This window comes from Engystomops pustulosus, chromosome 10, assembly GCF_040894005.1.
Source record: "Engystomops pustulosus chromosome 10, aEngPut4.maternal, whole genome shotgun sequence".
Lineage (NCBI taxonomy): Eukaryota > Metazoa > Chordata > Amphibia > Anura > Leptodactylidae > Engystomops > Engystomops pustulosus.
Genome location: NC_092420.1, coordinates 21,455,844 through 21,472,595, shown reverse-complemented (window position 1 = coordinate 21,472,595; position 16,752 = coordinate 21,455,844). Strand labels below are relative to the sequence as shown.

At 41.0% G+C, this 16,752-nt stretch overlaps 1 protein-coding gene across 4 annotated transcripts in view; it reads left to right on the top strand.

Moving 5' to 3' along the window:
- FLNB (filamin B) overlaps nt 1-16,752 on the top strand; it is a 136,712-nt gene that overhangs the window by 107,301 nt on the left and 12,659 nt on the right. For 2 of the 4 annotated variants that reach the window (XM_072126651.1, XM_072126650.1), the window contains 13 exons: nt 1,260-1,383; nt 1,599-1,755; nt 4,182-4,371; nt 10,204-10,451; nt 10,675-10,755; nt 11,581-11,683; nt 12,667-12,807; nt 13,378-13,506; nt 13,597-13,770; nt 15,235-15,393; nt 15,666-15,869; nt 15,960-16,112; nt 16,623-16,745. In XM_072126651.1, the coding sequence (XP_071982752.1) occupies nt 1,260-1,383; nt 1,599-1,755; nt 4,182-4,371; nt 10,204-10,451; nt 10,675-10,755; nt 11,581-11,683; nt 12,667-12,807; nt 13,378-13,506; nt 13,597-13,770; nt 15,235-15,393; nt 15,666-15,869; nt 15,960-16,112; nt 16,623-16,745 (1,986 nt within the window). The remainder of the gene's footprint in view (nt 1-1,259; nt 1,384-1,598; nt 1,756-4,181; nt 4,372-10,203; nt 10,452-10,674; nt 10,756-11,580; nt 11,684-12,666; nt 12,808-13,377; nt 13,507-13,596; nt 13,771-15,234; nt 15,394-15,665; nt 15,870-15,959; nt 16,113-16,622; nt 16,746-16,752) is intronic. The other 2 variants (XM_072126653.1, XM_072126652.1) reach the window with 1 other exon arrangement.

Here is a 16,752-nt window from a genome sequence, read left to right as displayed (position 1 = left end):
ATTACTCTATTATTGATTGCTGCTGACCAATCCTCTCAGCCTTTGGATTTTACGAATTAAGAACGATGGTTGTGTAAAACCTGAAGAACATCCTTTATGGAAAGTAGTTCAGACCATAAGTGTAACCCATGGAAACCATTTATTTTTGTTAAAATTATAGGAAAATGATGACTATGTTTTCTATGGATAGTTTAATTGCACTTATGTTTTAAGAGGCTGATATCACGAATACACATTGTTGTATATATAACCATTCATCTACTAAAATATTCAAATTTATTGGAAATACTTGTAGGGGATGGAGAATTTTTTTTCTAGAAAAGGTTGGAAAATATATATATTAATATTTTAATTTCCTGGAGCAATACAATCCTTCTCTATGACAGTCTGTGAAGTGAGCCATCAAGTAATATTTGCTGCAGTATAACAGCAGGATAAGATGGAGGTAGAGAAGCTGAATTCTGTGATATAGGTATAGGTTTATAGATTTTGGAGCTGGATATTTAAGTAAAAATATAAAGAAATCCTGGCAGGAATCCTGACAAAGACGATTCTGATAGTCCTGATTAACCCACCTACACACAGTGATTGATAGTTGGGGTCCTGCTAACCCCGCCCACACACAGTGATTGATGGTGGGAGTCCTGATTACTCCGCCCACACGCAGTGATTTATTCCCTTCTTTGTACATGCTGATACAGGGCTAGCTGTCATTAACTCTGTGTAGGCGGGTTAATGAGGACTCATTGCCAATCAGTGTGTAACGGCGGAGTAATCAGCACAACTCACTGTCAATCGCTATGTGGGGGGTGGAGTCAGCAGGACTCTTACTGTCTCTCTTAGGAGTCCTGTCAGGATTTCCTGCTCCAAATCATACTAATCTATAGATCTCAAAGCTCAGCTTCTCTCCCCATAATTTATCCTGATTTCCAGATATCACTGGACTTATTCAATTGGATTACTTTTCTATGGTTTTATAAATGGGGCTTAAAGAGTTGAGCTTTGTTATCATTGGAACTTCCCTATTTCCCTTACCTAGTATGGGATCCATGAAACTGTTTTATAATTTTTTTTTCTTACTACTTTATTCTCATTTACAAAGACCATAGAACATAAATATCCGGTATCCTCTAGAATGTGGATATCTGTATGAGCACCCATGTGGATGTCACCATTAGTATCTGTTTATGGTATTTACTTAAACCCCTAAAAAAATCTCGACTCTCTTTTGGATATTCATATCTTTTCTTCATCCTTAGGAGTTGTGGAACCAGTGGAGATAACCGATAATGGAGATGGGACACATACTGTGGCCTATACACCTAGTGTCGAAGGTCCATACACTGTGGCCGTCCAGTATGCCGACGAGGAGATTCCCCGGAGGTAGGTGATTGTATTGTATTTATAATGGTTGTTATCATTATAGGTAGCAAAATTCTATCCTTTTAGTTATATAATTGAAACAGATGGGGGCCCTATTGGGTGCACTAAATCTTCCCCTCTTGTTCAGCTCCAGCTGTTGTGAGATTATCTTTGATGAGTTATCCTTTTCTCCCTAAAATGTCCCGTTTTCCTTGTTTTTTGTTTTTTTTTCACAGTCCTTTCAAAGTTAAAGTTCTTCCTACATATGACCCCAGCAAAGTGACAGCTAGCGGGCCGGGTCTCAGCTCCCAAGGGGTCCCTGCTAGTCTCCCTGTGGACTTTGCGGTGAATGCTAAGGATGCAGGATTAGGAGATCTCTCTGTTCAGATCACTGTAAGTCACTTTTATGGGTTTTTTGTATAATTCTTGAAATTTTTCTGTTGTATTCCCACACTTCTTAATTCAAAGTAACCCAGGTCTATTTGTTCTGTAATAAATATTTTAGTTCCCTAAAGGGGTGTCCATGTTTCCATCTTAAATCAGTTATATAACAAAACCTTATTTTCCCATAATTAGAAAACAATTTTAGTCAATTTGTCATTATTCTTAGGAAATCAAACTATTAAGTACAGAAATTACAGTTCAGCTTTCATTTATCCAGCACACAAATGTACTTTTTTTGGTCTACTTCATGTCCTTCTGGGACAGTATTGTAAACACATATGCATCACAAAGGCTTCATTCATTGGCATACATGACCCCTTGTGATACAAAACACAGAAACCGAGGATCTCTTTTTGTTCCAAACTGGCTAGTTGCTTGATTTCACAGTAAATTCCTATGTAAGGACAAAGCACTGGACTAATATAGCCAAAGTGAGCCACATGGTTTAAATACAAGTTATACTTGTCCATCTTTTATCTTTTGCCTACATATAGGATGTTATGTACAACTTGCTCAGCTCCTCCTATTATATAACATGCTGCCTGCAGATAGGACACTGTAAACAATCTGTTGTGCTCTTCCTGCTCTATAACATGCTGTGTATGTAGGACACTACCCACTATATGCTCAGCTCCTCCTGCTCTATAACATGCTGCCTGCAGATAGGACACTATGTACAACTTGCTCAGCTCCTCCTATTATATAACATGCTGCCTGCAGATAGGACGCTATGTACAACTTGCTCAGCTCCTCCTATTATATAACATGCTGCCTGCAGATAGGACACTGTAAACAATCTGTTGTTCTCTTCCTGCTCTATAACATGCCGCCTGCAGATAGGACACTATGTACAATCGGCTCAGCTTCTCCTGCTCTATAACATGCTGTCTGCAAATAGGATACTATATACAATCTGCTAACTTATCCTGCACTATACCATTCTGCCTGTGGGTAGGACAGTCTTTACAACGTGCTCTGCTCTTCCTTCTCTATAACATGCTGCCTGCATATAGGACACTATGTACAATCTCCCTAGCTCTTCCTGCTGTATAACATGCTACCTTCAGATAGGTCCCTAAATGCAATGTGCTCAGCTCCTCCTGCTCTAAAACATGTTGTTTTTTTAAAGGACACTGTACAAACTGTTAAGCCCCTTGCTCTATAACATGCTATTTGCAGATAGGGCACTATATGATTTTCTTCTCCTACTATATAAAGTAATGTCTGTAAATGGGACAATACGTACAATCCGCTCAGCTCTTCCTGGTCTAAAACATGCTGCCTAAAGATAGGACATTATGAAGAATCAGCTCTGCTCCTACTGCGCTATAGTATGCTGCTGGCAAATGTAGGGTTGCCGTGCACCCTTTAAATGGGTTTCCCTCAATCTCCTATCCATTGGGTGGGCCATAGAGGTGGGGATAGGTGAGGGTTGTTGTGAGATAGACACTGAGGGGGATATTTATCATACGCTCATGCGCCAGCATATGATAGCCCCGCCGCTGCAAATTCGCAGGCCGATACATCAAGAGGCTTCTGCCTCTTGATGTATCGGGCTGCCAGCAGCGCAGCGTTTATCCTATGCCAGGCAGGACCTGGCGTAGAAAACCGCAGCCGGCGACTTTTCACGTATGAAAAGTCACCGGCAGCAGCGAGTGCGCAGGGACCGTAACACCCCGCGCCGACCCACTCCCGTCCGGCCGCGCCCTCCCTTCACGCCCCTTCATGCCCCACTGGCGTGAAGGTGGCGGATTGGGGAAAATAATCGCAAAAGCTAGCAATAAGCTAGCATTTGCGATTATTTCAGGGCCTCTGCGCCACTGGCGGTGCGCAGAGGTCCTGATAAATATCCCCCGTAGTCTCTTTATAGTGGTTATTTGGCCTTGTACTCAATACTGAATCTTTCCTTCTTAATATGGGAACAATCTATCACCACATTATAAAACATATTTTTGGGTATAAACAAGTTCTGGAGATAGCTGGATGTTTCTGCTAGTTGAGTGTCGTCCACTGCAGGATACTGGGGATTAGTGTGATCCCCTCTCGCTAGTTACAAAGTGTAAATCAAGTGTAATGAGAAACATCGCTGTTTGTTTAGGAATTAAAGGAAAACTTCCAGCCTTGGGGATATTCTCAGAAATCAATGTAAACGGACAAGGAATAGGCTCCGGGCAGATTCTCAAAACATATTCTTGTAACTGAAGACGATCCGTCTCCGGCTTCCAGGGGAGCCGTAATTTTCATCCATGTTTGTTTTATTATAACAATATTGTGATTTGGACGGCGTTTCTTTAGCTGCTCGCGATACTGTCATGTGAACCTTATTGGAAAGTTTGTATTTTAAGATTTTTTTTTTTTCATTTTGTCACTGCTAGGACCAGGAAGGTAAACCAAAGAAGGCTCAGATCCTGGACAACAAGGATGGGACCTATGCCGTATCTTACGTCCCTGACAAGACCGGGCGCTATCAGGTGGCTGTGAAATATGGAGGCGATGACATTCCTTATTCTCCATACAGAATTAGGGCAATGCCCTCAGGAGATGCCAGCAAGTGTACCGCTGCAGGTATCGTTATATGTATTACTGAAAAAGTCTTAAAGGAAATGTTCAGGGTTTATGTACTGTGTTTTAAATTGTTTATCTCATCCGATTGGCAGTGCCCCTACAGGATAAATTTCTAATTGCATGAAAATATGACAGTTATGGTCAAGCTTTTTTTTTTAATTACTTAAAGGGGCTGTCCACTTTCAGCAAATAATTGATATTGTTGGTGTAAATGAAAAGTTATAAAACTCTTCAATATACTTTCTGTATCAGTGCCTCACTGTTTTCTAGATCTCTGCTTGCTTTCGTTCTTGAGAAAGTTTCATGGTTTACTTCCTGTGTATAAGAACCGGTCCCTGGTCATATCATGCCACACAGGTGCACAGCACTGATTACTTTTTTTGATATAATGAGCCATGCACCTGTGTGACATCACATGACCAGGGATATAATGAGCCGTGCACCTGTGTGACATCACATGACCAGGGATATAATGAGCTGTGCACTTGTGTGACATCACATGACCAGGGTCAGTAAACAATGAAGCTTCCTGTAGACTGATCAAGCAGAGATCTATCAAACTGTGAGGAATTGATACAGAAAGTAATAAAAAAATTGTATAACTTTTTTCATTTCTCAAACAATATTGTTTGACCAAAGATCCAGAGAACAGTATAATTGTTCCCTGCAGGTTTTACCATTGGGACCCCTAGCACTTAAAATACCAGGTCACTGTAAGCCATAGAGCATATGCGTGACCAGCACTCAATCAGCTTTAAAGGGATTGCCGGAAATTCACAGTGGTTCCATATGAGTAAATGGAGTATTGTTCTTGCATGCACCCTAGAGTTGCTGATCTTTTAGTGATTGGACACCAGATAACCATCTACCACCAGGATGAAGGATGGTAAACCAAGCACACTTGCATGCTAGTGTGTGCCCCTTCTGGTTGGATCCACTCTTCTTTAAGCTTGCTATGCCCTTGTTTGTAAGGCGGGGGGGGAGTTGTAAAAATTATGCAAATTAGCCTGAGGGGCCCAAGGCTCATTTGCTTAATTTTAAAAGCTTTTTTTAAACTAGGGCACAGGAAGCTGAAAGAAGAGCATACTTTTCACTACATGGAAACAAGATACATTCTCGTGATTGTTAGGGTCACGGTGGTCAAAACCCCTACTTATCAGCAAGTTATTAGAAAATATTCAGACTAAATTTTTCACTCCTTGTTTTATTGTAGCCAAACACAGTTTTTTTGCTCATAATTAATTTGCTCTGCACCCCATCTTGACAGAAAAAAACCCCAGAAATGCAGATATTTTTGCTAATTTATTAAACAAGAAAAACTGAAACATTACATGGTCATAAGTATTCAGACCCTTTGCTGTACAACTCATATTTAACTAGCATGCTGTCCATTTCCTTCTGATCATCCTTGAGATGGTTCTACTCCATTGAAGTCCAGCTGTGTTTAATTAAATTGATTGGACTTGATTAGGAAAGGCACACACCTATTGATATAAGACCTCACAGTGCATGTCGGATCATATGAAAATCATGAGGTCTAAGGAATTGCCCAAAGAGATCTGGCAAGGCACAAATCTGGCCAAGGTTACAAATTCTAAAGCACTTAAGGTTCCTAAGAGCACAGTGGCCTCCATAACTCTTAAATGGAAGAAGTTTGGGACAACCACAACTCTTCCTTGACCTGGCTGTCCAGCCAAACTAAGCAATCGTGGGTGAAGAGCCTTGGTGAGAGAGGTAAAGAAGACCCCCAAGATCAGTATGGCTGAGCTCCAGAGATGCAGTAGGGAGATGGGATAAAGTTCCCTCACTGCAGCCTCCACCAGTCGGGGCTTTATGGCAGATTCTGCTGATGGAAGCCTCTCCTCAGTGCAAGACATATAAAAGCCGCATACAGTGTGCAAATAACACAAAGGACTCCCAGAGTATGAGAAATAAGATTCTCTGGTCTGATGAGATCAAGATTGAACTTTTTGGTGTTAATTCTGAGTGGTGGAGTGAACCAGGCGCTACTCATCATCTGCCAAATACAATCCCAGCAGTGACACATGGTGGTGGCAGCATCAGGCTATGGGGGCAGGGACAGGACGACTGGTTGTAACTGAAGGAAAGATGAATGCGGCCAAGTACAGAGAGATCCTGGATGACAACCTCTTCCAGATGCTCTGGACCTCAGACTGGGCCGAAGGTTCATCTTCCAACAAGACAATGACCCCAAGCACACAGCTAAAATATCAAAGCAGAGGCTTCAGAACATCTTTGGGACCATTCCTAACTGGCCCAGCCAGAGCCTGGACCTGAACCCAATTGCATCTCTGGAAAGACTTGAAAATGGCTTCCACCAACGTTCACCATCCAACCTGAGGGAACCGAAGAGGATCAGCAAGGAAGAGGCAGAGGATCCTCAAAAAGCGACTCATGGCTTTACTATCTCAAAAGCTACTTCTACTCAATACTGAGCAAAGGGTCTGAATATTTATAACCATGTGATACTTCAGTTTTTATTGTTTAATAAATTAGCCAAAATATCTACATTTCTGGGGGGTTTTCTGTGAAGATGGGGTGCACATTTATGAGCAAAAAAGGAATTTTTGATCTTACTAATTGGTGGCAATGAAGCGGAGTGAAAAATTTAAAGGGGTCTGAATACTTTCCGTACCCACTGTATATCAGGTGGAAATGTCAACAGAGAAAGTGAAAAAATAAATCCAAACCGACTAGTAAATCTCCTGGTTTCCAGTTTCTTCCTGACTTGCTCTGCAGTAAATATGCGCTGTACATGAATGCGTAACCGCAATATACAGGCAACAATACATTTTCCTATTGTAGGATTCCATTCTCTCAGATTCTGATTATTCCAACAGCTCCTGTACATGTTTATCGTCAACTGCAAGAACAATTAATAAATGACCTGCTTAACTAGTATAACCTGAATCTACAAGCTTAATACAGTGGTGCAGGTCCCATTGCATAAGGAAGTAGCTTTGTTACTGTGCCAGGGGGAAGGCTGTAGAGTAATCTTAGGCTCTCTTCACATATTGTTTTTGTGGACTCTATTTTTGGTATATTTGAAGATAAGTGCGGCCAACTCTGCAGAAATGTTTAAAGAAAATCTACCATTTGATTTCATGCATTATGAACCACCTTGAGAATACTGTAGCTACACTTATGCAGAAACATATCTTGTTTAATCCCTGAGCTCAGTGGTTTTGCTAAAAAAAATAAAAAATATATAAAATTCAGGAACTTGGGAAAGCTGGATACACATTACACACGGAGCTTGCTGGACAGCCAAGACAGGACTAATCAACCTGAGCTGGATCACTCATACACAGCAGCTGGGGGATGGTGCCGCAATTGATTATTCTGCCTGTCAGGGACAATTCAGTGATTATATCATCCCTTGAGCAGTGCATAACTTATGTGAGAGGAAAGGCGCCGAGCAGAGAAACAGAAGCGACAGAGCTTCATTATCATAATTTTATAATAATTTTTTCAGCAAAACAACTCGGCTCAGGGATTAAACAAGGTATGTTTCTGCATCAGTGTATCTACAGCATTCTCAAGGTATGTTTGGTTCATAATGCATCAAATCAAATGGTAGGTTTCCTCTAATACCCAGCTCTCCCCCCGTGTATGTTCGTAAAACAGCCACCAGCTTTTCATAGTACTCGCTGCTTTGTTAGTCTGAGGAACTCCCTGGACCGGTTAATAGAACAGCATCAGGGGGGCGGTCCAGACTACCAGAGCACAGTGCATGGCATAATCTTGTTAAAATTGAAGATCTTGTGTACATGAGACCTCACTACAAGATTGAAAACCTATTTTAGGGATGGTCTAGGTCAGTGGTGGCTAACCTATGGCATGGGTGTGGACAGATCTGGATTTTCATTGTAGCTCCTGCTCCGGCCCTGACAATTCTTCCTGTTCATCCAAATTTCTTCTATTTTCTGCTTTATTGGTGTCCTCAGGGAGCTGTGACAGAGAATGGAGTATAAATCACAAATAAAATTTCTGTGTTGGCACTTTGCGATAAATAAATGGGCCTTGGTTGTAGTTTGAGCACTCCATCTCTAAAAGCTTCACCATCACTGGTCTATGTATATATTCTGAAACATTTATTATTGCTTTATTGTTCAACGATGTTCAACAAAAAATGTCACAAAATGCAAAAAGAAAACAAAAAACATGAAGCAAACATACAGCTTTGTGTTTTTTGGTGGATTGAAAAGCTTCTTATCCCTCCTGTAACTGAGACCATTTCCCGGCAGTGAATCCAATTCCATTTACTTCAGAATTCTATTCTTTTGTTGGAGTTGGAATTCTGATGGATTGCAATCCTATCTTGCAGTCCCCATCTGTTTTTGCTGCTGTTTGCTTTTTCTTATTTGTATCCCTTGCTTCCCTTGTATCCCTCCTAATACGTGGTTATTTGAGCTGAACCTGTCCCTCTTCTTGCCGTCTACTACATCTGCATTCCTCTGATGTTCTGTCACATGCAGCCACTCAATAGGCTGAGAAAAAACAACCTGACATATTGTCTCACTGATGTTGTCATTTCCCATCACTACAGGAGATTTCCCGAAAATTTACTTAAATAACAGGCGCCAACTGAGGGGGGAAAACAAGTCTGTGTTATCCTGGAGTATAGAGATTTCACATTGGTTTCCCAGTGTTCTGCAGTTCCATGAGAAATTGAGAAATTAATATGCAAACATTTTGGAATTTACTTTGAAAACCGTATTAAATTCATGTTTCAAGTTCCCCAATAAGTAAAATCCCAATATTTGCTAATTTTATCCTCCAAGCATTATAGTCCCATATAGATTTGAAATATTAAAGAGAATATAAGGAAAGACACACATCTATTTATACATGATATGCACCTCTTGAGGTCCAATGTTTACGAATATATTTATAGTAGTTGTAGTTTTCTTTTTTTTTTTACAATTCCTATAAGATCTTATATTCTAGCTGCCACTAGAGGGAGCTAAGTGGCAGACTGTATACTGTTTTATTATTGAATTCAGCTTGAAAACTGGATGCAGTAACCTCCTAGGTGCCTGCAAGAGCCAGGTAGGTCACTCCTGCCCCCATTGCACTTGCAGGCTGATTTGCATATTCATATAAGGATGATTATCTCTTAGATTGTAGCCACTATACATCCTTCTCTGGTAGATTATTTAGCTGGTTGGGCAAATGGCAATCTTCATTGATATTCAATACAGGCAGTCCCCGGGTTACATACAAGATAGGGTCCACCGGTTTGTTCTTAAGTTGATTTTGTATGTAAGTTGAAGCTGTATATTTTATAATTTTAGCTCCAGACAAAACATTTTTTTTTTGCGCCAGTGACAATTGGATTTTCAAAATTTTTGCTGCAATGGGACCAAGGATTATCAATAAAACTTCATTACAGACACCTTACAGCTGATCACTGCAGAAGGGGACTAAAGTAACATCCAGAGAGCTTCATTAGAGGTCAGGGTAGGAGGAGCAAAGATGCTACTGGGGCGTGAAGTAGCCGCGACGTGTAGCCCCATGTCCGGCTACTCCACACCCCAGTAGCCGCTTTACATTATTAGGGCAATAAAGATTTTAAAAAGATAGCGGGGACATGAGGAGTAGCTCAAAAAAGGGCTATCCCCCGTGTTCTACCTTTATAGGTAGAATTGTGGTGGTAGGTTCCCTTTAACTAGGGGTCGTCTGTAAGTCGGGTGTCCTTAAGTAGGGGACTGCCTGTAGGTTTTTTTTATTGCAAATGTGTGAAGTTTCCAGTATGCTTGAGATTCTCCCAAGGAACAAGATGTTTATCGTGATTTCCTGTATTTCCAGGCCCTGGAATCCAACCTGCTGTGAAGACCGGAGAAGAGGTTGGTTTTGTGGTCGATGCCACAACTGCTGGAAAAGGGAAGGTGACATGTAGCATCCTAGATCCGGACGGCCTGGAATCTGAAGCGGATGTCATTGAGAATGAGGATGGCACCTACGACATCTTTTACACCACTGCTAAGACGGGGCCTTATGTTATACATGTCCGGTTTGGTGGAGTGGACATCCCCAACAGCCCCTTCACTGTTATGGTAAGTGATGGGCGTACAATATATACTATATATCTCAATACCCAATTCAAGTATGTCGAGGAACTGAGTGGCACATCGATGGCAACACCACGGTGGAACATGCCAAATACTTGGAAGTTTTTGTTTTTTTACTTGAACCTGGAAATACTGATGTGTGATGACTGTGCTTGACTTGTTTGTTGGATAATGCGGTGTTTTTGACCTTTCTGTTCCACCACCTCAGGCTACAGATGAAGTCCCAGTAATGGTTCAGCAGCAGAAAGTTCAGAGTGTTAGTGCCCTTCCCCCAGGCTATGAACCCTTGGTATATATACATATATATATTCATCTTCATATGACCGATCCACTCTCCTTCCATGTTTGCTCCATGACAGAGATTGCCATTGCCTCTTCTTGGACCTGCTTGAGCCGCTCTCGGCCACGTTGATCATTTCCTCGTTTCTTGATTACGACCTCATGACTTATTTTGCCCTATAGATCAATCACAACCAATCATTTGTATGGACCTTCCAGTGAAGCCTCTTTGATTTGAAGACTTGTTTTCCTTTCTTGCACGATACATTTCACTTATTTTGTTTTCATTTCACGTTTATGTTATTTTGCCTTTTTGTGTGTGTTTTATATTCCTGATAATCATCATTACTAAACTCCCGAGCTGATGGCGCCACCACATGACTGCTGTCATGTCACTCTTTACACCGCTTGCTTGGATTGATGTCTAAATCATTTTCTTTTCCAGATTTCACCTGTTTCGGGAGTTTTGATGTATATTTTTGAAGTCCATGACTTCTTTTTATGTTTCGTGCAAGAACCTTCTAGTGATTTTGCAAATTGACAATACGTGTAGAGTTTGTCGGAACAAATGATATTGCCGGACATATTATTGATTGTATGTCCTTCTACTATTCCATGCTTCAGTGAAGGATGTTTATGAACAGTTCATCCTGAGCCCCCTGATTCATATATAGATTTCTAAGCAGAGCACAATGGCTTTTGTGAATCCTGGAAGATGATCTCTTTATAGCAATTATATACGGAGTAATTATTCTATAACGTGTCAATTTGCAGAATCGCCAGTTCTATTCCTAGGCACAGACTTGTAATATTCATACCATGTTTTCATTTCCAGGTGTCAGAATCTGCCTATGCGCCAGTTTCTTCCATGAATGGGATGGGATTCAAGCCTTTCGATTTGGTTATCCCATTCGCCGTAAGAACTGGAGAGATAACGGGTAAGGGTAACACCCAATAAAAGCCACACAGGAAATTTAAAGGAGTTGTCCAATTTCAGCAAAAGCATTTTCAAATATATTTCTCTATCAATTACCCACAGTTTTCTAGATCTCTGCTTGCTGTCATTCTATAGGAAGCTTCTTTGTTTAGTTCCTGTGCATAGAAATATGTCCCTGGTCATGTGATGTCACACAGGTGCACGGCTCGTTATATCCCTGGTCATTTGATGTCACATAGGTGCACCGCTCTTTATATATCCCTGGTCATTTGATGTCACACAGGTGCACGGCTCGTTATATCCCTGGTCATGTGATGTCACACAGGTACACAGCTCGTTATATCCCTAGTCATGTGATGTCACACAGGTGCACGGCTTGTTATATCCCTGGTCATGTGATGTCACACAGGTGCACGGCTCATTATATCCCTGGTCATGTGATGTCACAGGTGCAAAGGTTGTTATATATCCCTGGTCATATGAGGTCACACAAGTGCACATTTTGCTGTGTGTTACAAAGACCCATATACCTGTGACAGCACATGAGCAGGGATATAACGAGCCATGCACCTGTGTGACATCACATGACCAGGGATAAAAAGAGCCGTGCAGCTATGTGACATCACATGACCAGTGATATAACGAGCCGTGCACCTGTGTGACATCACATGACCAGGGATAAAAAGAGCTGTGCAGCTATGTGACATCACATGACCAGGGATATAACGAGCCGTGCACCTGTGTGATATCACACGATAAGGGACTGGATTTTTATCCACAGGAAGTAAACAGTGAAGCTTCCTATACAATGAAAACAAGCAGAGATCTAGAAAATTCTGAGAAAAGTATACGGAAAGAATATTGGAAAATTTTATAACTTTTCATTACACAAACAATATCGGTTATTTTCTGAAAGTGGACAATGCCTTTAAGTCTGAACAGTTCGTTCTTTTAAGCCTATCCCCTTTTGCTCCTGTTGTGCAGGTGAAGTCATCATGCCCTCAGGAAAGACCGCACCTGCAGAAATAGTTGACAATAAGGACGGCACGGTATCTGTGCGTTATGTGCCGACTGAGACTGGACTACACGAATTACACATCAAATGTAACGGAGCCCATATTCCAGGTATAGGAAGGCTTGGACATCTCGGATCGTAGGCCGTGACCATCAAACCTAAGGACATGGCTATAGGAGGAGCAAAGGTTTCGGTTACACCTGAGCCACATAAGGCCCCATTATTATAAGTGGCATATGATCGGCGGAGAGGGCAGCTGCAGGTTTTGTCTCTTAGCCCAGGATTCTCAAGTTACTCTTCTGTAATCCATACTTCTAAAATAAGCTATAACTTTTTTTCTTTTCCAGAATTTTTTTTTTTTCATAACTAGTATAGTATATTGGGACATGTGTGACGCCAAAATCAATATTAATAAAGTAAATGATGATAGTTAGGAGTCTCACCTGTCTTACCTCTACCTGGAGAAGATCAAACACTATTCGAATGCTTTTGCTGCCACCTAGTGGCCAAAGTGTGCAATATTTTTTATAAAGATTGTACATATGCAGTCTATGTAGTGTATGTATACTATAGCTTTTTATTACCTCTATCCTATTAATCTATTGTTTACGGTTTATGTACTATAACTTTTTAGTTTTTCTAATTCTATCATACTTTTTAAAATTCATCTTTTATTATAGAGAGCCCATTACAGTTTTATGTTAACTATCCCAACACCGGGAGTGTTTCAGCATACGGACCAGGTCTTAGCTATGGTGTCGCAAACAAGCCAGCCACGTTCACCATTGTTACTGAGGATGCAGGGGAAGGTATGACTTTTATGTAGAATTAGTTATATTAGTTTGTATATTTAGTTATATTCTTGTTGGTCTTATTGGTTTGTTTCTTATCTGGATTAGGTGGTCTCGACTTGGCAATTGAAGGTCCTTCCAAAGCCGAAATTAGCTGCATTGATAACAAGGATGGGACGTGCAGTGTCACCTACCTGCCGACCTTACCTGGAGATTACAGCATCCTGGTCAAGTACAACGATACACACATTGCCGGAAGCCCATTCATTGCTAAAATCACTGGTAAAGTACATTTAATAATTTGTGATTCTACTACAGATGCCCACTCCACAAGGGTACACATATGGCTGAAAGCTGACTGTCTCTGTTAATAAGGAAAACTTATCACTGCATGGAAAACTAATTCTCCTGATTAGTTGGGGCCCCAAAGGGTCTCTTTAAATTCCTCAGATGGGTAAAGTCTTTTGCCTTAAAGGGGTTGGCCTCTAATAAGAAACTTTACCAGGGTAAGTACCCTCATATGGTCCCCCGTATACTACTTACCCTGGTATACTGTCCCTTCTGCCCCTAAGAGCCACAAGTTCATGTGGACTTCCGGCAGATCAAGGGACCATATATTTATTATTGTACTTACAAGGACATCCGCACACCCCTCTAACCATTGGATGGAGTGGTTACCACGTGCAGATAATAGTGAATGTATAACCCCATGATTCACAGAAAGTCTGCAGGACATCATAGGAAGTCTCTAGTCCTGCTTCTGTTGGGTCACATAACCCTTGGCTGGGGCAAGTACGATACTGGTGACCTTATTAGGGTATTGTACATACCCTTGTAAAAAATGTTATTAGTAGCCAACTGCTTTAATGGTGAGTAATCATGGTGATCTTTTTAGCTTTGCTACATCTGTATCCTATAATTTAGTAAAACACAAATCTTAAAGGGGTTGTTCATTGTGGATCCCTTTTAAGATTTGAAATCACTATGAAAATATACCACTTCACAGTCCGATTAAAATTAATGCTGTCATTGTTATGCTGGGTGGGACATGCCTCATCCTAGGTGATGAATATCTGAAATAGAAAACCCCTAGAGGCGATGCTAGGAGAGGCTGGGCCCCGTAGCAGACTTCTGAATGGGACACCCCTTAAAAAATGTACTTATTTGTTTACTTACACCTGTCAGTTACAATCAAACAAAGTATATAAACACCATATATACATAAATACAGCAAATAAAGTTATGCATCATATACACAGAAATACAGCATGTACACATCACATATGTGCACACATATAGCACATACACACATACCTACAATGCCATATACAATATATACATAACCAAAACCCAGAGGCCGGGGCCCCCTGACACTGCGGGCCCCATAGCAGCTGCCTTGGCTGCTACCACTGTAGTTACTCCCAGAAAAACCCCTTCGTCTTAGTCCACTACCTGAAAGTATATGTCAGTATTCAGAATTTGGATCTTCTTTGGGTCACAAACTTCTATGTGTCCACTGGATTGTGTTAATTATATAATTACGTAAATCTACTAGAGTAAATTACACTAGATTTATGCAAATATTTCCCAGAACACTTTCTTTCCAGGGCAGCAGAAGCTGAGGACATGTCTTACTGATTATTACTTGTGTAACTAATTTACATGAACGCTCCATGTAATGCGCTTAATGTCCTCTCTGCCTTGTGCGGCTCCATTAGACGTGATGTCATTTGTTCTGCCTTTTAGATGACAGCAGGAGACGTTCCCAAGTCAAACTGGGGTCCACGGCGGACTTCTTACTGGATATCAATGAGACGGATCTCAGCCTGCTGACAGCCAGCATTAAGGCCCCATCTGGTCACGATGAGCCTTGTATCCTGAAGAGGCTTCCCAACAACCACATTGGTAAGTACGAAATCCATGCAATATTAGAAGGATTATCTTATTAGATTAGACCTTCCTTCTGATGTATTCTTATTTGGTTTAAATTAAGTTCACGCAGTTGTTTTAAGATGAAATGTATTTGGTGCATTGTGTTACTGGAGATGATCAGCGCCATGTGTTTCTCTAGGTAAAGTCGCTCTTTAACTTCTCTGAGACAATTTCCCTGCCCATGGTGAAGGTCTCTATAAAGTGAACCTACAACCAAAAAACACAGTTTAATTTGTTGTTTTCAGGTATCTCTTTTATCCCTCGAGAAGTCGGAGAACATTTGGTCAGCATCAAGAAAAATGGCCGCCATGTGCCCAACAGCCCTATATCCATCATGGTATACCAGTCCGAGATAGGAGATGCCAGCAAGGTGAAAGTTTATGGGCCAGGTTTAACAGAAGGACGTACATATGAGATGTCAGATTTTGTGGTGGACACAAGGGAAGCCGGTCAGTAACTAACCTGTGCAGGTAGTTTTGGTTGTAATGAAGTTTCCACAGATGTTCTGTAACCCTTTGTCTTCATGTTATTACTCTCAGGTTATGGGGGACTCTCATTAGCAGTTGAAGGACCCAGCAAAGTTGATATTCAGACAGAAGACTTAGATGATGGTACCTGCCAGGTATCTTACTGCCCAACAGAGCCAGGAATTTATATTATATCCATCAAATTTGCAGATGAACATGTTCCAGGTAAAACCTAGACTTATTTTCATTAAATCTGGCACTGCAAAACACAATCTCTTTACCTGTGCTGCTTTCTTGGGTCCCAGTGTTTGCAGCCCCATTAATCAAACATTACTGTTTATCCTTAAGAATTAGGCCATCAATGATAGAACAGTATCTGTGGACCAGCTTCATTAAAAAAAAAAAATTTACGGACCGGGACTGGGTAACCCTCTTACCATGGTCATTGAAAATAAAATTGGGTACTCCACAAATACTCCATATCTAACCCCAACCCATATAATCTACCATTTCCTGGGTTGGAATGCCCCCTTTTCTTCAGCCCCACTCTATTCTACCCCTTTAATTTAGCCCTCTCTTAATGTCTTGATAAGAAGACGGCTACAGAAAAGCAGACATCACAATACCCCTGTTTCTATACTTGAAATTGGACAACCCCTTTAAGATTTAAACTTAAACAAAGTTATTTTGTGTGCATTTTTGCTAATTTTTTATATTGCTTTAATACAATTTCAGGAAGCCCCTTCACCGCCAAAGTAACTGGAGAAGGCAGAATAAAGGAGAGCATCACCCGCAGGAGAAAGGCGCCTTCTGTTGCGACAGTAGGGGGCATTTGTGAGCTTAATTTAAAAATACCAGGTGAGAT